Raw genomic sequence first — 25,945 nt, forward strand, 5'->3', positions numbered from 1 at the left:
TGGCAATAATTGTACTTTGTTGTTATATTACTTGACAAAATTTATTTATTATTTTATTTATTACTTAAAAAATTAAAGATAGAAAAAAAAGTTTAGTTATCAGCGGCGTCTTCATTGCTACTAGTTTCACTCTCAGAATCAGTACTTTCTTCACTAGAACTACTATTGTCACTGGAGCTAGAAACTTTTTTTTTCTGGATTCTGGCTTTACTCTTTTTCTTTTTCCATCACCCTTTTTCTCAATTTCATTAGCCTCTTCTTTTTCAGTTTCTATAACACACAAATATTTATATACTGTGAATGAAATTTGATGCCATAAAATCTTTAGATCTAATTTTCATCGAGACAACTAGGATTAAATATTGTTTATGAATGTTCATGTAATTAAGTTAATGGTATCTCAATATCAATATACAAATATCATTGATAACTTTAAATTATTCTTACTTTTAAGTGGTATTTTTTTTGGTCTTTCTAGATCTGAAATTTTTCCCCGAATATATTCCACGTAGTCGTCAATCTTCTCATTGATATGTTTTTCTGACAATTGCCTGTGTTCCTTTAGATAATGTCTGTAAATACCTGTAAAAAAATTTAATTACCCTCAACAAAATTAATTTTTTAACTAAAAATAAAATTAATTTACCTCTAACAGCAAGCATTTTGATGGGATCTAGTTTTGGTTTGGCAGGTCCTTTGGTTCTGTTGCTTCTTTTACCTGTTATACTACTGATCTTTAATACGTCTCGAGTAAATATATTTACTGCTATATTTTTTACAAAGATAGCATCAGTCCCAGCTGCAGCTTTTGCATTATTATAATCTTGAACAGTAATCCAGACATTTTGACCACAATGAATCTAAAAATATTTCGATTACAGCAATTAATAAAAAGTATAAGAGACAAGCGGTTAATTGCAAGCTGTACTTTCATATATGGCTCTTAACCGTAAGATGGACGGTGGTGTTTATTACTCGATAGGTCTTATTAGGTGACTGAATAGTAGTTACGGACAGTGTCTCGGATACCTTAACTGGTAGAGTCCCGGTCTGAGCTGTCTGAATTATTTTTTCAGTTACCGAAAAATTCCTACTGAGTAAAGGTCCTCCCCTTCGCCTTTATCCTTTATATCCCTAATTCCCAAATTTGTCTTTAATGACAAATTTAACTATCATATATGGCTCTAGTACTCTAGTGGTTAGATCTTTTCTCTTGAATTTATTGTTAAATCAGATGTTTAATAGAGCATTTTTCCGACTTGGATCAATTAATTTTTTTTGCGCATTTTTATTTTCATCGCAGCATATATTTTCATATATCGAGTAATTGAAAAATAATTAATAAAAGTAAATAAACACTCCAAGTTAACACTTGAAAAAAATTTCTATAGAATATTTAATCGCTGATCATTTATCAAATTATAGGTCTCTTTTAAAGTTTGATAAGTAAACTTGAGATAGCTTTTCATGCAATCGACAAAAAAAAATTGAAAAACAAGTATTTTTTAGGATACTTTTCATTAGAGTAAACGCAGCGATTCAATTTTTTCTACAGCAACAATAAAATAATTAAATTCAAATTTTTTAGTTTAAATAAAAATTTACCATTTCGGTGTCTGTCCGTATAAAACCAACTGGCGGAGGCACTTGTATATTTTCGAAATCTATTGCTTGAACTGCTGTCGGTACTGTTGCGCGTGTACCTGAAAATAATCATAGATATGAATTAATCCATATCAGTTCTAAATAAAGTATGCATTATTGTCGATCGCAAAATGTAAATTGATTCATGTTACATGAAATGTCGATTTTTCCTTTTAAATCGTATTAGTTATGTTGGCTAACAAGTGATATTTAGAGATTCAATGATGGTGCGAAGGTATTATTGAGAAAAATTATATAACACTGAAAAAAAAGTTTTCTACGCTGCACGATCCGTTCTATCGTGAACCGCGTATCGCTATAATCATGCAATGAATCCTGATCAACGCCAAACTATATTATAACATCAACGATTTAAATACGAACATGAACTATATTTAAGATCCTAACATCAGGGATATAAAGTTTCGTAATTATTACACTACTTTTTTTACGAGACACTATTTAATAAATAGTTCCTAAAGCGACTCAACTGTATTGTAAATATACTGGTCCGTACTGCTACCGTGAACAAACGAATCGCGAAAATAACGAAACGAATCCTGACGGTCACGATCGAGGCTTGAAGCGCCAGTCATCGGCGTCAGTTTCTAACCTCATTTGTTGTTTATTGAAAAATATTTATTGTTGTGATATTGTTGTTTATCATTTATAATTATATAAATGTGGACGATTGGGTGAAAAATAAATTAATTGAATGGAATATTGAAAAATTGGTGGGTGTATTTGTAGGTAAGTTAAATTAATTTATATTTTGCACATGCATGTATTTATATTTGTAAATTGAATAATCTTTTACCACTTGGTATTAATTTTTAGTAGATTTCATAGAAATCTAACTATTGCATTTGTCCTCATGACGCAACATTCGAAAAATTTTGCTATTTTCTGACTCAGTTCGTCAAGCTGATTCAGAAAATACCATTAGTTCAAAAGTTTATATATGTATGTATTTATATATATATATATATATATATATATATATATATATATATATATATATATATATATATATATATATACATACTAGTTGTTATTCGCCCGCTTCGCTGGGCATTTTATAGAATTGTATTTTTAGATTTAAACTTGAAATTTAATTAGAGTATTGTTTTGACTTTCACAAATTCCAAATTTCATCGAATTAGCATATACCTTTTATCCATGTAATTATTCCAGCTAATATTCATTGTAACTTTCAATGTGCAATCATTATAATGTTTGCGTGGCTTTTTTTCAAAGATGAATAATAATTGACACGAAGAAAAAAATTTGAAATGAGAATTTGGAGCTTATAGGAGCTATAGCTTGGAAATTAAAAAATTTAAATGTTAACACCCGCCTTCGCAAACCCCTGTGAGGTGAGCTATTATAAAATTTGCCCATCGACTTTTTCTACATCTCTTACAGAAGATTCCTACCAAATTTGGAGTCGACAGGAGCTATAGTTTTAAAAACGGGAATTTTTCATTATTAACGCCCCCGCAATCCTCTTTGGGGTAGAATATCGTAAAATTCATTCATAAATTATTTTTCATCATTTACAGAAAATTCCTACAAAATTTGGAGTCTGTAGGGGTTATAGCTTGAAAATTAAAAATTTTGATTGTTAATATCCACCCCCGCAACCCTCTGTGAGGTGAGATATCGTAAAATTCGTTTATAGATTATTTCTACATCTCTTACAGAAGATTCCTACCAAATTTAGAGTCGATAGGACCTTTAGCTTGAAAATTAAAAATTTTCATTGTTCAAAGTCACCCCCGCAGCCCCCATGGGGGGGGTGAAATATCGTGAAATTCATTCATAGATTATTTCTACATCTCCTACAGAAGATTCCTACCAAATTTGGTGTCGATAGGAGCTATAGTTTAAAAACGGGAATTTTTCATTGTTAACGCCCCCGCAACCCCCCTTGTGGGTCGAATTCCGTAAAATCCGTTCTTAGCTGACCTCTACTCGGCGAAAGGAATATTCCTACCAAATTTCAAGTTTCTAGGTCTGATGGTTCCCGAGATATCGTGATGAGTGACTATATAGATAGAAATCTCTATATATATATATATATATATATATATATATATATATATATATATATATATATATATATATATATATATATATATATATATATACACGATATAACGCGGCTTATCCGGACGATAGCGTCTCCAATTCATCATGGATCTTTTCCAAACTCAACATACTTATTTTTCAGACGAAAATTAAGGCCAAGTTCAAAGATGAGCTCAATCGATCAAGTAGTTCAGAAATTACAGGGTTTTAAAATTTTCAAAATCATAAAAACTCATTTTCTGGCAGATTCTTTCGCGTATAACTTTTGAATGAAATAACTTATTTAATTTTTGTAAATTTTGTATTAAAGCCCATTTAATGAGCTTCAATTTCCATACCAATTCATTCTCCTCAACTCAAATTAACCTCTTCGTCTGTAGATTTTTAATGAAATTTTACTCTTGCAGTCGTTTTTATTTTTTGTTTAATAAGTATAACGCGTCCAAATTTCTTAACTTCCCGCTAAGAAAATCGAAGATATTCAAAAATCGGGACGTTATTGTTCTTACCCCGTTTTTCAAAAATCGAGTTTTTATCAGATCTCGACGTTTTAAGGTGTCAGGAAGCTTCCCTGACTTCTCTAGCGAGGGTGTCTGTATGGCTGTATGTATGTATGTGTGTGTGTGTATGTGGATTTATGTAAACCTCTTATAACTTTTGAACGGCTGGACCGATTTGATCTCGGTTGGTGCCATTCGAAGGGGCTTGACCAAAGAGCCCTAGTATTTGATCACGTACCAGTAGATGATCACTCCATGTATTTGTATATCTATATTCACAAATATAAGTATATATATATATATATATATATATATATATATATATATATATATATATAATTAGAATTCGCTATTTATGAAATCTACTTCCATTTCGGCTGCCGAATGGCCTTTTTTTTCGTTATTTTTGAGTATTATGTTTATAACAATAACAAAAATACTAATAATAATAATAATAATAATAATAATTGTTATTATTATTTTTATCATTATCATCTATTAAATTATAAATAATTAATGATTTTGAAATTAACATTAATTTAGAAAGAAAAAAATTTGCAGACAAAAATTTTTTTTTTTTTTAAATTGTCAAAGTTTATTATATCAGTTATTTTTTTAATCATAATACTTAGTTTTTTGTTCTTACTGTTTTAATGGCTGATTTGCATGTTGAATGTTTGTTTGTTTCATTTATATCATATAGAAGAAGAAATTGACAAAGATTCTTTCAAATGCTTGAATGAGAAAATGATTTATTCATTGATTCCCAAGGCAGGTCCAAGAGTACTATTTTTAAAAAAATGGCAGTCAGAGTTCGCTGTTTTAAATGATAAAGAAAATCTAAAAGTAGGATCAACTTTTCTAACCTAATGTTTTTAATTTTTAATGACACTATTTTCATTTTCTTTTCTTTTTATAACCACATACAGAGTAACTTCAATGATACCTCGGATTTGATACCTCTCGAAGATTTTAATATTTTAGAAAGCTCTTTTAACGAATCGAGCACAGGTAACATACTATAATAATAATAATTACTATTTATTTTTTCCGTGTATAAGTAATTCTTTGTATTATTGGACAAGTACTGTTATTGTTTTTGTTTCAATTATTTAGCCGAAGGCATGGTAGTTTGTGTGGAAAATTCTTCTGAAAATGATGATGCACAGAATGAAGATATCCCGTCGATTTTTGATAATCTAAATGTGGTTATAAATCTATGTACACCTGTTAATGAAATAATAGAGCTGCTCCAGATCTCTATTATTGGAATAGCTACTTTAAATTACTATAAAACTCACAGAGCTTTGACTGATTCGTACAGAGTTTTTCTTGTGGATGTACTAGTGACAACAGAAATGAGAACGAATTATGATTATTTGTAAGACTTATTCTTCTAATTACTATCATAAATACATATGTTTCATTTAATAGATCTATCTAAATTTTACACCATCGCATGTATCAGTACTAATGAATGAAAAAATATAAATTATACGTTCTAATAAATATTACAATTGGTATACTTTTTAAATTTTCAACACATAATTTTTTTTTTTCAGAATATCTCCTGAGCGTATGATTGAGCTTGCGGTTTTAATTGTAAAAACTTTTCCAACCGAGCTCCAAGCAACTTACTACATACCATATACTCGCTGCGGAAAGAAAAAATTTGCTGCTCGATGAAAATTGCAAATAAGATATTGTCATTTTCGTGACATTTTACTTACTTCGGGAGTTACCAAGAGTTGTCGTGGTTCAAAACGAAAGTTGACAGATAATTCGTAAATTGCTCGCTTAGGAACTACTGATAAGATTTTTCACACAAATATCTTACAAAAAGTGTGTATTAAATATATATATATATATATATATATATATATATATATATATATATATATATATATATATATATATAATCAATCATTTAATTATTGGTAGATGCTGCAGCTGTCGACTGTACTGAAAAATTAGAGTGGCTAAAAACGCATGTAGATCCTTGGTCAACGGTTGAACAGTTTTGGAAAGAAACTTCTCTCTATCGTATCCAGCAACTGATTGGAGATAAAACGCTGACAAGTGTAAATTATTTATTATCGGTGCCCGCTTTAAGACATATTCATCATGATCTAAAATTGGTAAATTAATCAGTAAACTATTTTTCTAACAATTTAGTTTCTGTCTTTTTATATAACTCTATTAACCCGACTAGAAATTACTTTGGGAATGCTCAAGGTATACATTGGGGCCCCATTGGGTTTCAACGGGGCATGCCCAAGAGGGAAAACCCAACGAGGACCCAATGAGAACCCGATTGGTAAAACCCAACGTAAAAATAATAAATTATTGCCAGTTTTTCCCAATTGGGATCTCTGTGGGACCTCATTGGGAAAACCTAACGTAGAAATAATAAATAATTGCCATGGCATAAAGTTTATTTTATCTGAGATCTATTGAAAAACTGGATTGCGAAATTCATAAATAATTTGTAAATTTAACCAATCGTTAATTTAGATAAAAAACAATCATCCAAATATGTGTGTGCTTATATTAGTTGTATATATTTGTCATAAGTAAAATAGAAATAAAAATAAAAATTAATCGTTAAGAAAGGTAAAGCACCCAGTAGATAATAATAAAAAATTCTGAAAACTGTTCAAATTCGCGTAAAATGCCACTTAAAACCAACGAAAATTACTTCACCTGAAGGAACGTGGTACTTACGTAAAGAGGAAGTACAGGAATATTTTCTACTGCATGTAAAGGTAATTTATGAAAGTTTAATCATTTCATCTCTGTAATTATATCGATTATTAGCTGATAATTATTAAGAACAATTTTTTTTTTTAGAATGAAGATGAGTTAAATGTAAAACTCACTGAACGCCGTAATCAATTATTGAAATTTGGATTATCAGAGCAACCGTTTCCAGTGCTGATCGGAGAAGAACTAACAAGTATTACAAAAAGACTTGTTATTATTAATGACATAAAATACGAAGCAAGTTCAAACATTGAATGTTTGGATGCTGCATTTAAAAGTGATTACGCACTTCAACTTGAATTTCCGAAAGAGGCATCATACCCTTGGATATTTTTACAAAATGCGGTTTACAAAATCGACTCTGACGATTCACATTTTATCCCTGCTTTAGAAACCTTGATAAGAGATATTAATTTATCTGGCTAGAAGTTGCATGATTATTTTTAAAAATGTCTTATAAGAATTTAACCGATATGAATAATATTAACAAACAGATTTTAGATAATAATAAAACAGATTTCAATGCACAAAATTACAATTTTCAACAATCTATCTACAATAAATTGTTAGCTTCTAGTTTTCAGCTGTACGGTTCTAGTAATATTCCGTGGAATCAAATCGAAAATATTTTTAATATTGTCAGAGACATTTGTGATTCTCAGTCAAGTTTTATTATTAATTCGATCGAAAATAAATATAAAAATGAACAAAATGGTATGAAAGTAGTTGCAGATGTAAAAATTACATGTACGGCTTTTAACAACATTCTAGAGAAGTTTAAGACTGAACATAATCGCCTTCAATTGTTACAAAATACTACTTTTTATTTACCCCCTCGGGAATTTTTTATTGGTAATCGAAATCGTACTTCCGTTAAACGATATTCTAATGACACAGTCAAACTCAATGCACAAAGTGCAAGAGGATATTTATTCCCTTTAAGAGATATTTTTAAAAAAATTTTTGAATTACCTAATGTTTATAATGAAGTCTTTTCGTACGTCAGAGAATTGGAAAATGAACCGTTTCTGTCAAATTTTATTCAAAGCGATATTTGGCGAACAAAAATACAAAACTTTCAATCTAAAAATGTTTTACCACTGTTTTTATTTAGTGATGACTATGAAACAGGTAATGGTCTTGGAAGCCACGCGGGTGTTAATAAGTTAGCCGGAACATATATTTCAATACCGTGTCTACCCCCTCATTTCCAAAATTTAAATTCTATATTCAATGCGCTTATATTTTTCTCCAAAGATAGACAAGAATTCGGTAATTTTGCAGTGTTTAGAACATTAATTGAAGAATTAAACTTTTTAGAAACTGATGGGATCGAAATAAACTTGTCACAAAAAAAAATTCAGATTTTCTTCAAATTAGGTATTATTTTGGGAGATAATTTAGGATTACATTCTTTACTAGGATTTGTAGAAAACTTTAACGCCAACTATTGTTGTAGATTTTGTAAAATGGACAAAATTCAACGTTCCCTTGCCACTTTTGAAGATACGTCGTTATTGCGTAACCATGATTCTTATGAAAATGATTTGCGCTTAAAAAATCATACCATAACTGGAATAAAACAAAAATATTGTTTTAATTTATTATCTGGCTTTCACGTGACTAAGAACTTCGTAGTTGATATGATGCACGACGTTTTAGAAGGCGTTTTTCATTTTGATATGATAGCTTTGATTAACTATTATATTGACGTCAAAATATTTACTCTTGATGATCTGACTACTCATATGAAACTTGACGACTATGGGGTTTGTGATTCTAAAAATGTTCCTCCTGTAATTAGACCGAAAGATTTACATGGTAAAAGTTTAAAAATGTCGGCAGGAGAAATGTTAACTTTTATGCGACATTTTGGCACAATTATTGGTGATTTAATACCTTACGAAGACAGTGTATGGCGAGTGTACATAAATTTACGTGAAATACTTGATATTATTACTTGTAGATCGATTCGAAAAGAATGTAAAAATTTATTAGATACTTTGGTTGCTGAACATCATCTATTAGCTCGGACGATACTAAAACGAGAGTTGAAGGCTAAAGACCATCATTTGCTTCATTATGGAACTGCGTTAGCTGCTTCAGGTCCAATAATCAATTGCTCAGGTATGAGGCCGGAAGCTAAGCACAAGCAATCGAAGCTTATGTCTACAGTTTCTCATTGCAAAATAAATCTGTGTGAGACGTTAGCTGTAAAACATCAATTAAAGCTCGCGTATCTTCTTCATTCAAATAGTATGTTCCCTCAGTTACTACAAACTAGTAAATCATATCAACAAACATTGAAAAGCTTAAATCTTGTATTTGATGATTCAATAGTTAAATATAAACTAAAGTTTAATAAATTATTTCATGCGTATACTTGGATTGAGAAGCAGGGCTGTAGATTTAAGATAGACATGGTTGTATGCATCGATGAAAACGAAAATAGACCGTGTTTTGGTGTAATTAAATTTGTTTTCATAGAAAATAATACCATTTTTTTCATATGTGAAAAACTTATAACTGTCTCCGACAACCATGTACATGCGAATAAGATAATTAAGTTCTTAAATGAACACGCTCTTGTAAGATATGAAGATTTATGTGATTCATATCCAACTGGCTTAATAAAACAAAAAGATATGTTTTATATTTTACCTTTGTAAATATACAAAGTACCTGCAATTATTTGTAAAAAAATAAAATTTGCAGAACTTTTATCAAAAATATTTCCTCTAAAAAAAAAATATCATAATTATTAATAATTTAATGTTATGTTTATAAGATTCTTTTAAATAAACTATAAACTCTTTATCTTATTTTTATTTAAATGATTATTATCAAGTATCTTTACTTTAATAAAATGTTTAAGTACTATCACATTCTGTTTTTATTTCCCTAAATCTCTACTTCGAGGAAATACATTATCGTTATAACTTGAATTTTAAATTGAGTTATTATTTTTATTAAAATCATATTCTATAATTATTAATACTTAATTTTTGGAGAATTAATAAAATAATAAAATCGTGCTTTTCTTGGTTCCACATTTTCCTTAGACAATATAGTATATTGTTAAATGAAAAGTACTCATTAATAATTTTTTTGCATAACATTGTAACAAGATGTTTATTTGCTGTGACAGGTAGAGGTTAGGTCTTCTGTTTTGATTCATGAGACACGAAATATAATTTATCTAAAAAACTTTACAACAATTTTCGTACTAACTAAACATTGTAACTGGATAAAATATTTAAAACATGGCTTGATAACATAATTCATTATTTAAAACATAAATAATAAATTATGCAAAGTCAGTTTCTCCGATACTGCTAGGTGTACGATTCAATAGATCGCTAAATTAGCGAAACTGGATAGTGACCATAGCGATTCACGTTTACGATTCGTAGATCGTGCTAGGAGCGACACCATTTCAGGATCCGGTGTTCCGTAAAGTGTGTATAGTGACAGTAGCGATACTGGATCGTGCGGCGTAGAAAACTTTTTTTTCAGTGAAGCTAGTATATATTACGTGTATTTTAACTTGAAGAAAGTACGAACTATTTCGATGTATTACTTGCAGAAATAATCTCAAAAAAATAACGAAAATAAAATCTATGACAGTTTACGAATATTGGTCTTTGTTATTTTAGTTTTATTACTTATATCAAATTGTAGAGTTTTTTTAACCGATTTTTGCACTAGTTTCTTGTATTACTGATATAGTAACAATGAATTTAAATGGAAATGATTTATAATATATATAATATTACTTTGAATCTGCTGCCAATTTGACAAAATTGTCTGCAAAGCTGCGGTGACTACTTGCTGAAAAGCCTCTTGACTTTTTTTAATGTCATTTATTTCCTGTCTTACTTCGTTCATAACGCCATTTTCCGATTCATTTCTTTGATTTTTGATTTTACTCTTCTGTAACACAGTAAAGTATGTTATATTAAAGCGAAATAAATTATTAATATTTGAAAAACTGATTCATTTGATTTTAATAGTTTTATTACTTTAATTACGCACCTTCGAACTTTTGCTACGTTTCGGCTTTTTGTCTGAAAGCTTACTTTTCTTCTTCTTCTTCAAAGACTCATTCACAGGCTGATCGAAAGAACGAAAAGGTTCACAGGAAATCTGTAAGTAATATGATAAATAGAAAATTCGAAAGAAACACACTGGCTTTTACATAAATAAAATTATAAAATAACTATATTATTCGTTTTGTTAGAATTCATTTGTTATACATTCTTTGAATGACAGGTAACAATTTATTAGCGTTTGATTATTTAAGCTTAATATTTTATAATAAATTATTTAATTAAATAGAGTTCTAAAATTCACAGTTTGATTTCTATTAGTTATGAGAAAGCTTCAAATTTTCATAACTGATGGAACAGTTAAAAACTGAAAAATTAATGATGTGATTTCCAATTAACAGCTTCATTAGTTATATTGTATTTTCGCATACTAAAGGGGAAAAATATCACAAAAAAGCCGGCAACAATTTTTACCATTTTTTTGAGTAGCTAGTAAGACGGTAAAAATTCAAATTTTTATTTAATTATTATAAAAAATTTTTATATTTTATTGAAGTTCGTTTCATATTTTTCACATTTGCAAGATATAAAAGAAGATAAGCACTCGAAAGAATCATAAAATATTTCGAATATTTTATAGTTACTACACTGAAAAAAAATTTACTTGATTCAAGAGAAAAATTCTTGAACCAAGAATATAATTTTGAAGAGGGTAATTGAAGACAAAAAATTCTTTAATCAAGTAAAATTTCCTTAAATCAAAAATTTTTCTACTCAAATCAAGAATATTCAGTTCTTCAAAATTATATACTTGGTTCAAAAACATTTTTTTTTCTGTGTACTTATGTACGATATCCACTTATTTTTTTATCGATAAAATATGAAGCTTAATATATTCTCTACACTTAAAAAATATTAATTTTTATTAAAAGTTATTACGTTATTATCATATTATCATGATAAATTAATCATCGTATACATACGTCATCTTGCTCAGTGGCACTTTCTTCCAAGACAGTTTTTGTTGATCCACTTTCGAGAGAAGTATTGTTGGCATTCAGGGTAGTTGCGGTCGAGTCTTTAATCAAGTTAATTTGCTCAAGAAATTCGGGAGTTTCAGCAATTTCTGATACCGTTGGATCAACTTCTTGAGATCCACTTATTTTTGTCTGAAAATATGTTAAGATAAAATTTGAAAATTTGCATTAAGCAGAAATAATGCAAATTCTATCAAATATTGATAAAATTTTTCATCCTTTTTATTTCGACAGGCCAACATTATTATTTTTAATTTATTTCCTAATTCTCGTCAACTTAGAGGCGTTTTTAAACTCAAAAATTTGATTAATAAGAATCAATTTTTTTTTTTATGAAAAAAAAGTCTTATGTTGAGCAAATTGAAGGACATTTCAAAGTTCGACTAACAACTCGTAAAGTTGTGAAAATGAATGGAATGGAAAAATTTCATAGAATTTAAAGCTTAGTAAAGAATTTTTTATTAAAATCGCAATTTGAGTAATGTAATCGAAAAAGTAATGTAAATTAAAACTTATTACAAGTGCTTTCGGAAAAACTTCACATAAATTTATGTATGTATACTAATTTCAGTGACGTTTTCAGGGTTTTCAGTATTCTATAAATACATACATAAATAAATTTTTGAACTTATGGTATTTCTTAAATCTACATGCCAGATTTACTTGAGAAGTAACAAAATCTGTAAAAAGTTGCGCGTTAAAGATAATTTTAATAGTTACATTTCTATGAAATTCACAAGACAAAAACCGCTACGGTTTAATGAATGTCACTAATACTCTCAAAATTTTTATAGTGCAATATCAACATATTGTTAACCTAAATCATAACAATTTCTAAGATTTTAGCATAATTTTTTAGATAGAGATAAGTGTTCCGCTCACGGATATTTCAATTTAAAATAATTTTTTATCATATTACTTGAGATAGTTGGTCATTGTCATGTTCCTCTGAAATAATTTCTTTTTGTTTATTTCCCTCGACTATATCTCGATTTGGAAGTCCATCTGGAAGAATATCATGTGCGTCGCTTTTTGTTACTGTAATAGATTTATCGTCTTTCTTAACTTGTAATTTTACTGATCCTGTTGATTTCATAGATCCATTCTAGAAATATTTATAGATTGATATTAGATACTTTAAACATTTTCGAAATTGTCTGATATGAGCTATTTTTAATTATACTGACATTTTGCACCTGTCTACTGCCACCATCATGACTTAAATAGCTTGTTGTTTTTTCTATGATAGAGTTTCTCTGTTTTTAGAATCTGCCGATTTCTGAAAAAGAAAAAAATATATATCTATACAGTCACTCACTTCGATAAATACTTTATTATAATTTTCACTGATAAATCAATTTTTATACTACGTATGAGAAAAGGACATAAAAATTTTTTTCCCGCATCTGCAATAGATAACTTTTTACTGTAATAAATTTACTCTATTTCAGTTAGCAGTTTACTCTATATCAGTGAGCATCGTTTAAGAGCTAATCTTAGAAATTTTGTATTTTTGCCTTCAATTATATTCGTTTTAAATTATTTAATTCTGATCTTTGAATGTATTTAATTATTATTATTAAAAATAAATAATATTATAATTTATAATTTAGTTTTAAATTTTTACCTTCATCCCTTTAGATTTTTTGTCTTTACGATTTTTACGAGATTTTTGTTGGGCATAGTTTCCATCAATGATTCCGGATCACGCTTTCTTTTCTGTAAAATAGTATGAATTATCGCCGACTATTTGAATGGAATTTAGATATTGTAAACAAAATTTTTTACGTATACAATAAAAACAAAAAAACACTTCATAGATGTAAGATGCAAAATATGTCTAATAAATTTTATAAGCAAGAATATTCAAATTTTGATCTCATAATAAATAACAAAAGCGAAATTTTTAATTTATATAGAAAAATGAAACAATCTACAGTAAAATGGATGCAACTCACTTTGACTTCCTTCGACTTTTTTTCAATCTTCATTGAAAGTAGGTCCAATTTTTCTGGATGTAGTGTTTTTGGAGGAGTAGTCACTTCTTTCAGAACATTTTCATGATCTTTACTATGATTTAATATGAATTTTGAATTTTCTTTATCATTATTGTCATGAACTTTGGTTGCCAAATTGTCATGAACTTCTGTCCCATTACTAATAGCCTGTTAGTATTAAAATATTCAAATTTTGTTTATTCAATAAAATATGATTTAATATACACAGTTTAATTTTGAAAAACTTTTTAGACATACTTTCTAATTAAGCAATATTAACAATGAAAGTAAAATTACAGTAATAGTCAATGCTATAAAGTAAGTTACAGATAGTGAGTTCATAGAAATTTATAAGTTATAGTGCTCTGCTTTAACATTACTTAAATATTTATTTGTCATTAATTGGTTCAACCATTTCTGTTATTATAATAAACTAGTTTTTGTGCGAAAAATGTAATGAGATAATGTATGAATTTTCAGAATTTTTTAGCATAATTTTAATAGAGAAAAATGACTAATAATACATGAAAAAAGATTACTATAACACATAATATTAACATAATACAATGAATAATTATGTCCCCAAATTTTTAGGGGAGAAGCAAATGTAATCATTTTCACCAGTTGAAAAAAAAATAACTTTTGTTCGTATACTTTGAATACTGGCGATCAAAATTTCTTGTCTTATGCTTCTTACTTGTAAGATATGAGATAATTGAACATTTGATTGGAAATCTGTTTGAACAGTTAATATTTGATTGCCATAAAGATAACACGTATTATTTAAAGAGAAAAAACCATTAATCCGAATAAATTTTTTTGTATCTAACTGAACTACAGTATCGTTTGTTTTTGTAGGACGTGTATAAGCTGTGCTGCGAAGCACCATTTTATTATAAATACATCGATCATAAACTTTAGTTGAATGAGTATTGTCAAAATATTGGTGCATCAATAGAATCAATTGATCGTCCGGTGATTTCTCAGTGCCAATCAGTAAAGCATGATCATCACTTCGTGTACAGTTCTTCAGTTTTCGTGGCTTAAACAGATCCTTACAATAATTACGGCATTTCACAGATTCAGTATTATAGTCAATGTTGCATCTAATATTTTTCTCTTTCAATATAGAATTAACTATTTGATTTGAGACACCACTAACTCCTGTTATGTAACGTTTAATAAGAAAAATCATGCTTTCAAAAGGAAAAGCAGAACTTGACCACAATGGTCCACTTTGCCTAACTGATTCTACAACATGCAACAATGAGTGTAAGTTAAATGTCATCGAGTTAACATCGTAAATTAGTTGACAATCACGTACAAACTGAAGTAAATTTATTTTACATAGTAAAAGATCTTCTTCACTTATATTGTCTGTCATCAACGTATATATACTTGAAACTAATAGGAGGTACGACTGAAAACATTTTTCATCGAGAATACCCGCTAGACATGGTACACTATCAAATAATAGCCACGATTCCCATTCTGAAGCTTTCCATTTTGCTGTTTGATCTACTGTTCTCACAAGTCTATGAATTTCTTGAGGTCTTTTAATGTGTAATTGACGAGCCATGATCTTTTTTCGTTGTTGAGGATTTAAATAATATGGAGTTCCTTGTTTAGTCCACAATGCCCATAAATGTCGGGATACACCTAATAAAATGCCGTGCATATAATCTAAAGGAAAACCCCACACGCAGTCGAAATGTTTCAATTCTAGCATTGCACAATTACCTTTGACGCCGTTTATTGACTTTCCCAATTTTTCCACTTGTTCTACATCTTTAATATGACTTTGATTTGGTCGCAATAATGGAACTTGTTGAGTGATAGGGTATCTCATAACAGAACTATCGTAAACTCCAGTCGCATAACACCAACTACAACCTAAATATCCGTTGAACTGGAAACGGTTTTGGATAACTGGTCTAGCAACCGAATCTACGCATAATAAAAGACAGAAAAATTTTAAATTTCTTATTCGATCCTCATTATCAGTTATATTTATACCAGCTTCCATTATATTATTTGCTTTTTCAAGAAATTTTGACATGTAAGTTTGCATAAATTCGGGAGATAGCTCAGCCGATGTAATGTATAAACCACCAAGAAGAACGTTACGAAACCGCAATGTTGGTGATAATTCATTTATATGAAGTTGTATTGGCCACATACTTCGTTTGGAGCTTTTTGAAAGTGGTGCGCCATCTGTGTTGACGTTGTAAGTCAATGCGCCTGGTGAAAGTTTTTGTACAGCTTTATACAGTTGGCTGTCATATATATCATTTATAACTCCATCATTTCGCGGTTGTCTCAATTTTTCCATTGTATTTAATAAATCATTTTTACTTCCGTATCTCTGAATAATAATTTCAATTGATATTTCAAATCAATAATGATAAATTGATTTTTACTCGCCGATGATAGTTTATACTTTGCTTTACAGTCAGAACATTGAACTTTTATTTTTTTGTCCTTATCCGATAATTTCCTTGTATGTAAAATGCGTTGACATTTTTCTGTCTGGCAATAAAAATTTGATTGAATTTTCTTTCTTGGAGGATTATATGCTTTCGACCGTGAATAATGGGAAGCATTCCAAGATTCAAATGCTGGACCAGCTAAAACTTTTATTAAATTAATTAAGTCATCTTGGTCATTTCTTGTCAAATGTTTAGATACTGAAAATGCCGCCGTAACCATTAGCAATACATCTGAGACAGTACTACTTGACTGTGGAAACATGATTGTAGAACCATTCATTTTATCACAGTTAAAACGAAATGAGTCATCGGTCGATGAATTGTCCGAATCCGACTCGGTAGTTTGCTCATATTCTGAATCTTGCTCTGAATCTACTTCACTTTCACTATCAGAAGTTTCTTCATTATCTGAGTCACTGTCGCTATCAGAAGTTACTTCACTATCTGAGTCGCTGTCGCTATCAGAATACGGCTTATCATTTGAGAAGTTACTTTCGGAACTTAGTTTATCATCTAAAGTATTGCCGTTTTCTAAATATCTTGATGATACGTCACATTGATTGTGAGTAGATTGTTGTTGATGAGGATCCTTAGAAATACAATGCGAGTCTACTAAGCTAGTACTGAAGTCCATGGTGGAATTTTCTTCCATAGGATGTTGGTGTTGTTCTAATGACACTACAGAAGTAGAGCTAATGGATGACTGAAGCAATTTTGTCGTATTAGAAACTAATGGCTCAGTTATTGGAAAATCTGTATTATTAGCATCAAATATGTTTTGAGGACTGTTTTCTATAAATTGATCAAAGAGAACTTAGGTTTTGCCATTTCAAAAAAATAATGAATATAGATTTTTTTTTCCAGAATGCATGTATACGTTACCTCCTGAGAATAAATTTTTTCATACAGCTGTTTTATTTTATTTTTATGTCGAGATCGAGTTGCTCCACTAACTTGATAAGGATTATAATCTTTAAATAAATATTGTTTATTTATCCGTCGGCTCTTTTGCTGTTTCATCTCTATCGATAATGAAGAATCGAACTGCATTTATAAAGATTGATTAAATGTGAAATCTTGAATAATTATGCTTAAAAAATTAGAGATATTTAATGTCAAATCAGGTGAAAAGACCCAGAGAATATATTTTAAATCATTTATTCATATATACGACGTTTCGTCGGTTTTATTCCGGCATCATCAGGTATCTGACAACAAACCAACAAATTAGTCAATAAAAAATTTTTAGTCAATAAAAAATTAACAACAAGTTAGTCAGTAAAAACTACAATAAATTAAATAATATCAATACCTTGAATAATTTGTTAAAATGTTGTCAACCAGATATTCATTACATGACAGCTTTACATTAGTCAATTCCAAATTATAAAATAATAATAATATGTCAACCATTTAACAAATAAATTTAATAAATAATTTTCATAGTATTAATAAATAACAAATTATTAATAAACTGAATATAAGAACACGCTACTCAGCAAATTGCTCTCGACTAAAACAGCTGATAATATTAGCAAATAGCAACTCTAGCGGCGTTATCCTGAACTAGTCATTACTCACTCAATTCAAATGCTTATTGAATTTAAATTTTTTAATCAAACCCAAATACACACTATTTAAATTTTCATAATTTAAATAAATATGTAGAATTTACATAATTTTTCATGTAAAAATTCTTTGTAAAAATAATAAAATTTATTTTAAGCCGTAAGATGGACGGCGGGGGAAGATGGTCGATCTTAATAAGCATCGAATGTTATAATTCTATGCTTGTATAGCTACCTTTGAAGTATTTTTCTGGTTAATAGTCTACTATCAGACAAAATAGGTAGAATTTACATAATTTTTCATGTAAAAATTCTTTGTAATAAATTTTAAAATGTCTTTTTTGAACGCGGAAATAAAAATAGCTCATTGGAAGAGTTCTCGGCTTGAAAGTATTTTAAAGAACATAGAAGAAGAATTATTACCTATCTTACCGGGCAATGTTTTTTGTTTTTGTCAACGTATTAACAGAATCAGATATGAAAAAATATTCAATAAAATAAAATTAATTCACAAGAAGAAATTAGACACTCTACTGAAAAACTCAGTGGTGTTGGTGAATGATACCGATTACAGTAAGGTTCTATATAATTTCTCTGATACGGACTTACCAGATTTCGCCACAAGGGTACTCAGATTATCTCCTAAGTTTGGTATTGAGCTAGACAGGAAGGCCATACCTATCCCCACACTTATTAAGGACTTAGAAGGTGGTATTTCACGGATTAAGGTCCAGGGTATAGATGATAAGAAATTGGATAATATAAAATCAAATGTGAGGATGAAGGCTTTGAATTCGATCTCAAACTTCTACAATGGTGGTCCTAGTAATTCGGGACTTCGGAAAGATTTCTTATTGAAGCAGGATTTGCTTAAGACTAAGGAGTTTCTGAAGGAACATGACCACGTCATTGTTATGAGGTCTGATAAAGGTGGTGCCACTGTGGTAATGAATAGAGATGAATATTATTTGGCAATGTCAGAGATGCTTAGTGACCAAACTATATACAAGAAATCGAAGACTGATCCTACAAGTAAATATCAAATGAAGATCAATAAACTGGTAAAAAGGCTCGTGGAGGATGAAGTTATTGACGACTGGATGGGGAAGAGCTTAAAGACCGTGAATGGGTTACCACCAAGATTATATGGTCTTCGTAAAGTACATAAGGCAGGCTGTAAAATGCGTCCAGTTGTCAGCTGCATCAAATCACCATGTTATAAGGTAGCTAAATTTTTACATACAATGTTGACTCCAGTGATTGATACATTTGATATTAACGTAAAAAACTCGGTTGAATTAGTTGAGTTGTGTAGTACTGTTAGATTACCGGAGGGTTATGTCTTGGTCTCGTTGGATGTCGTGTCCTTATTCACCAATATTCCTAAGGAGCTAGTGTTATCAAGGATTGAGGAGAACTGGGATGATTTTAAACGGGTTACTAAGCTACGGAAAAAAGATCTTATTGATTTGGTTACAATATGCTTTGATACTAGCTACTTTACTTTCAATAATGAGTTTTATATTCAGTTAGATGGATCAGCGATGGGTAATCCTGCGAGTCCTACGTTAGCAAACCTAGTTATGTATCACGTTTTGAACAAAGTTATAAGAGTAATACCGTTTAGAATAGCATTTCTCAAGCTGTATGTGGATGACACTCTACTGGCGGTACCTGAAGATCATGTTGAGGGTCTGCTGGCTTGGTTTAATGGCGTTCATCCGAAGATTCAGTTCACAATGGAGAAGGAAGTTGATAACAAGCTACCGTTCTTGGATACGGTGGTGTTTAGGTTGGATAGTGGTGAATTACGGACGAATTGGTATCAGAAACCTTCCTGTTCGGGCAGATTACTCAATTTTAACTCACATCACCCGATTGCACATAAAATCAGTGTGGTCCTTGGATTAATGTTCAGAGCGTTCAGATTGAGTCATGCAGACTTTTATGAAGAAAACTTATTACAAGTCCGGGACATTTTACATAGGAATAACTACCCAAGGTCGTTCATAGATGTCTGTTTGAGGAGATTTGAAAATTTGCATAAGAACAGGGATAGTGTTAACATAAAAACTCAAGAAAATAGGTTCAGGTTCCCGTTCATTCGAGGTCTTAGCAGGTATATTTCATTGAGTTTTCGATCTACGGATTGGAGACCAGCTTTCTATAATATTCGTACTGTCAGCGAAGTATACTCAAAGCTAAAAGATAAAACTGTCTGGAACCAGGAATCGGAGTTAGTTTATAGTATTCTTTGTTCTTGTGGAAAAGCATATGTGGGCCAGACTAAACAGTACTTATCAAGAAGGATTTATCAACACAAATATAGCTGTCAGGATAAGTTCAGAGATAAAGAAGATCTTACTGCGCTAGCTCTCCATCATTTCCAAACAGGTCATGTGTTTAATTTTGATTCTGTGAGAATTGTGGATAGAGAAAGTAATTTTTATAAGCGTAATATTAGTGAAATGGTCCAGATTTTCTTGAGAGACACGGTTAATTTAAGAACAGACACTGAAAATTTAAATAGTGTGTATTTGGGTTTGATTAAAAAATTTAAATTCAATAAGCATTTGAATTGAGTGAGTAATGACTAGTTCAGGATAACGCCGCTAGAGTTGCTAGTTGCTAATATTATCAGCTGTTTTAGTCGAGAGCAATTTGCTGAGTAGCGTGTTCTTATATTCAGTTTATTAATAATTTGTTATTTATTAATACTATGAAAATTATTTATTAAATTTATTTGTTAAATGGTTGATATATTATTATTATTTTATAATTTGGAATTGACTAATGTAAAGCTGTCATGTAATGAATATCTGGTTGACAACATTTTAACAAATTATTCAAGGTATTGATATTATTTAATTTATTGTAGTTTTTACTGACTAACTTGTTGTTAATTTTTTATTGACTAAAAATTTTTTTATTGACTAATTTGTTGGTTTGTTGTCAGATACCTGATGATGCCGGAATAAAACCGACGAAACGTCGTATATATGAATAAATGATTTAAAATATATTCTCTGGGTCTTTTCACCTGATTTGACATTAAATATATTTATTTAAGACCTGATTATTTTCCATAAATTAGAGATAGTAAGAAAACGGTAATTTTCAAAAGTAGCTTTACTATCGGCGATGGGTTAATTCAGAAGTTAAAAAATTAAAAAATACATTTTTTAATTTTACTGATTCATACGATACTATTGAAATAAATTGAATCGTTAAACTGTAGTTCAAAGTATCAATTTATGAGCATATTACCAATATAATAATAATATATTATTTTCTCAAAATATAATAGTCCAAGACTAATTATAACTAATGATGATACATACATAATAAACGAAAAACAAGTATAAAAAAGTCATTTCAATAACTGATCTCTTTTACTAATCTATTTTGTAAAAAATAAAAATTGAAAACCGCGTAAAAGACACCTAAAAATCAAATGAAAGAAAAGAAGAAATAAGAAAAGTTCGTAAGAGTTATTTTATCAAATACTTTACTTTTAATTCCAAAAATAACATTAGATTTCAATGCTAAGATATGACTAATTTTTTTTTTTTTAAATACTATAGTAATGAATAGAAAAATTTTTTCAATTGAAAGATTTGAATTTCAAATCTACAATGTGACAAGTTTTTTAGTGTTGATATTATCGGAAACTGATTATTGATTCCATGTTATTGGGGATTGAAGCACGCTAATGTAGTGCATGATTAAAATTTATAGTTTTATAGTTCCAATTTAAATGACAGTTTTTTTATGATAGACAATTCCAATAGCTAGGTTTATTTAATAATTTTCATTAAAGATTTATGAAAATCTAAGAATTAATTTAAAATAATAATGCCTTAAAAAAACTTACCGCCAATTTAGCCTTCAACTGTTCTAATTGTTGGTTGACAACAGGATTTATGTCAACATTTGAAGTTGTTTTATTTTTCGCACTGCTTTCATCAATTTCAGTGTCACTTAATTCAGTGGCTGTTTCTTGATTTCGAGGAGGTAGAACTGTGATTCTTTTTGATTTTATTTGTTTTTCGAGTACATCAATTGTATCTGAAAAATAATAAATATTATAAGCACATCCATCACATTACACGATAGAAAATATAATACATTATGCCAAATTATAAAGATAACAGTGGTAATAAGAACCACATTACAAAATATTTTAATTTCTTTGAGTGGATAATAGTGTAAAATACTGTTATGCATTCGTACAGACAAATTAACTAAGTTTGAAAAAAAAAAACCTTTGAAACTTTACATTTATACAGTTATTAAAATCATTTGGTTTCAATTATATTAAAATTAGGACAAATTTTGTTTATAATTTTACAGTGTTCAATACATTTTCTTAAGAGTTTAAAAGGGACACATTAAATTCAATAGAATACGTACCTTCAACGAATAGCAGCAAAGCTTTTTTTGGTGGTTGATTTTCATATAAGATATAGTGTTGTTTGTTTCTATTTACAGGTAGCTTTACTTGATCATAATTTTTTACCCATGTAAATGGTATAGTATCATATTTGTCTTCATCTACTAACTTGATGTAAGCAAACATGGTGATTATCCGTAGGTCACTAGAATATAATAAATAGATTCAGTTAAGTACATAGTACATACTTTTCTAAAATCAGAGCATGCATACTAAATTGAATATCTATATTTAACAAATTTATTCTAATCCAACATCAAACAAATATGTAAAGTAAGTAGATACTAGTTTTGTTAACAGTGTATGTCACGTCTTTTAAATATTTTTACGTCTCTGAACAAAAAATCCGGCTTCGTAAGCCTACTTTTATTAATAAAAACAATTGAAAGTTCCTAAAGTCATTTTTTGACCTGCTATAAATATATGATAATTATAATGATTGCTGACTTTTCAATAGTACCTACTAGATTCTACCTTGTTAAACCGGAAATACCAATCCAATCATATCAATTACGGCACTTGTTCGAACAAATTTATTATGACGATTATAATTTTTTTTATAAAATCTTATAATAACACTTTAATAAATAATTAAATTCTGATTTCAATATTTAATCAAATAAATAATTCAAATAATCTCTCAAATATTGAAACAGATTTCAAAAATTACTTGGTAATTTTTTACAAAGCAAGTTAAAAGTAAAAATTTTATTGTAATTAAAAAAAATAAACACTGTACTGTCTACTGTTTTAAAACACTCATAATGTCAAGCGATAATTGAAAAGTTTTCAATCAGCAAACAATGCAATACTAGAATTTAGAAATAAAAAACAAAACTTTTTTAATTTAACGCATTAGATATTAATAGTTAAGCTGGAAATCCACATAAAATCTTTTAAAACCTCATGGTTATCGATCGTTTAATAAGAAAATTCTAACATACAATTGCTGACTTTTCAATAGTATCTACTAGATTCTACCTGTTAAACTGGAAATTCTGATCCAATCATATCAATTACGGCACTTGTTCGAACAAATTTATTATGACGATTATAATTTTTTTTATAAAATCTTATAATAACACTTTAATAAATAATTAAATTCTGATTTCAATATTTAATCAAATAAATAATTCAAATAATCTCTCAAATATTGAAACAGATTTCAAAAATTACTTGGTAATTTTTTACAATGCAAGTTAAAATTAAAAATTTTATTGCATTTAAAAAAAGTAAACACTGTACTGTCTACTGTTTTAAAACACTCATAATGTCAAGCGATAATTGAAAAGTTTTCAATCAGCAAACAATGCAATACTAGAATTTAGAAATAAAAAACAAAACTTTTTTAATTTAACGCATTAGATATTAATAGTTAAGCTGGAAATCCACATAAAATCTTTTAAAACCTCATGGTTATCGATCGTTTAATAAGAAAATTCTAACATACAATTGCTGACTTTTCAATAGTATCTACTAGATTCTACCTGTTAAACTGGAAATTCTGATCCAATCATATCAATTACGGCACTTGTTCGAACAAATTTATTATGACGATTATAATTTTTTTTATAAAATCTTATAATAACACTTTAATAAATAATTAAATTCTGATTTCAATATTTAATCAAATAAATAATTCAAATAATCTCTCAAATATTGAAACAGATTTCAAAAATTACTTGGTAATTTTTTACAAAGCAAGTTAAAAGTAAAAATTTTATTGTAATTAAAAAAAATAAACACTGTACTGTCTACTGTTTTAAAACACTCATAATGTCAAGCAATAATTGAAAAGTTGTCAATCAGCAAACAATGCAATACTAGAATTTAGAAATAAAAAACAAAACTTTTTTCATGTAACGCAATAGATATTAATAGTTAAGCTGGAAATCCACATAAAATCTTTTAAAATCTCATGGTTATCGATCGTTTAATAAGACAATTCTAACATACAATTGCTGACTTTTCAATAGTACCTACTATATTCTACCTGTTAAACTGAAAACACTAATACAATCATATTATGCACGGCACTTGTTCGAATTAATATATCACTACATTAACAAACTTTATTTTAAAATTGCAATACTATTAAGTAATGTTATTATTACGTTAATCATAAGCAAATAAAACAAAAACTCTGTTAAATATTCACGCACATTGAAACAGTTATTCGGTAATTTTTACAACACATAAAAATTAAAACTTATTTTCATTGTTCAAAATAATTACTGCAGAGTCTCATGTCGTAAAATACTTACAAAATTAAACAATAATGAAGAAGTTTTTAAATATCAAAAAATAATTATTCTTCCAAAACTTAATAAAAATATTCAGTACTTACGTGTATGTTGGTGTCAATGGATTACTTGAAATTATATTAAATATTAAATTTTAATTATTTAAATAATTTTTTTTGTCAATTTAACACCGCAGTTAATTCACTGTGAACGGCTAAAAAACAACTGAAACGACAGCCAACGTGACTACCGGCTTCTACACACTTTGGCGGGCTTTAGTTATGTACAGCCGATTCTCGTTAAGAGTTCGATCTCTTGGCCAATGAAGAGTATAGAGAGGTGTGGAGGGAGTATGGGAAACTTCTATCTACGGACTTGTAATGAGCGATCTTATAACGCGACTCGACTGTCTACGATAGAACTCTTATACTTTCAAACACTTCAGATTCGACTTCCCTACTTTTCAGTGGAAGCTTTTTCTCCATCTCGTACCCCTTTATTTTACTAGGTAAGTGAGAAAGACAACTCTTACTCTTCTTTATTATTAAAAATACTCAAGATTGTGGTGTTTATTTTGTTTGTAAGAAATAAACATTTTATTAAAGTTGTATAATTTTAAAAAACTACTACAATTACATAAATTCATACTTAATAGAAAATGAGAAATTAAATATTATTTTCTCTTAAGTAATCCAAATGTTGTCAGTCATTCTTCTTATTTCAAATTATAAAATTAAACACGTAATTTCTTTTAGCTTATAGGTACTTTGAAGTAACGATTATTTTTTATTTTGTAAAGCAATTTCAGAGTATATCTAATTACTTTTTGTGTCTAAAATATCTATCAAAAAAATAATTAATATCATAAAGATTGTTAATAATTTTTTTTTAATGAGATTTATTTGATTGTACGGTTAAAACACTAAATTCGTATACGATCCTTTTAATCATAAAAATCAGTAACTGCAAATGAGACATTTTGGATTTTACAGGTGAAACTGAAATTAAATTTGTTTAAACTTAAAAAACTGAAATAAATAAATGAATTGTATTTTGTAATGAATATCTGACTCAATCGGTACTCAAAAAAAAATTTCTGATAAAAATTGTT

The 25,945-nt window shown here is 28.8% G+C and overlaps 2 protein-coding genes across 3 annotated transcripts; both read right to left on the reverse strand.

The window, feature by feature from the left end:
• Positions 1-64: 64 nt before the first annotated feature.
• Positions 65-25,156, reverse strand: LOC141527600 (uncharacterized). The gene is made up of 14 exons (XM_074243168.1): positions 24,939-25,156; positions 22,552-22,736; positions 22,013-22,206; positions 14,043-14,249; positions 13,750-13,803; positions 13,272-13,340; positions 13,004-13,189; positions 12,031-12,216; positions 11,034-11,144; positions 10,775-10,931; positions 1,606-1,703; positions 647-860; positions 448-582; positions 65-270 (listed from the first exon to the last, which is right to left on the reverse strand). The coding sequence occupies exons 2-14, from the start codon at positions 22,715-22,717 to the stop codon at positions 65-67; spliced, it is 1,983 nt and encodes a 660-aa protein (XP_074099269.1). The 5' UTR covers positions 22,718-22,736; positions 24,939-25,156.
• On the reverse strand, positions 14,546-16,153 carry LOC141527112 (uncharacterized). 2 transcript variants are annotated; one of them, XM_074242421.1, is made up of 2 exons: positions 15,822-16,153; positions 14,546-15,740 (listed from the first exon to the last, which is right to left on the reverse strand). In XM_074242421.1, exons 1-2 carry the CDS (start codon positions 16,150-16,152, stop codon positions 14,656-14,658), a joined length of 1,416 nt encoding a protein of 471 aa, XP_074098522.1. In that variant the 5' UTR covers position 16,153; the 3' UTR covers positions 14,546-14,655. The 2 variants fall into 2 exon arrangements, with proteins under 2 accessions (XP_074098522.1, XP_074098523.1); XM_074242422.1 differs by having other exon boundaries at positions 14,546-16,028; positions 16,098-16,137.
• Positions 25,157-25,945: the final 789 nt, after the last annotated feature.

This window comes from Cotesia typhae, unplaced genomic scaffold (assembly GCF_013202065.1).
Source record: "Cotesia typhae breed Kobodo isofemale line unplaced genomic scaffold, CoteBio_Ctyphae contig_4, whole genome shotgun sequence".
Classification (NCBI taxonomy): Eukaryota; Metazoa; Arthropoda; class Insecta; order Hymenoptera; family Braconidae; genus Cotesia; species Cotesia typhae.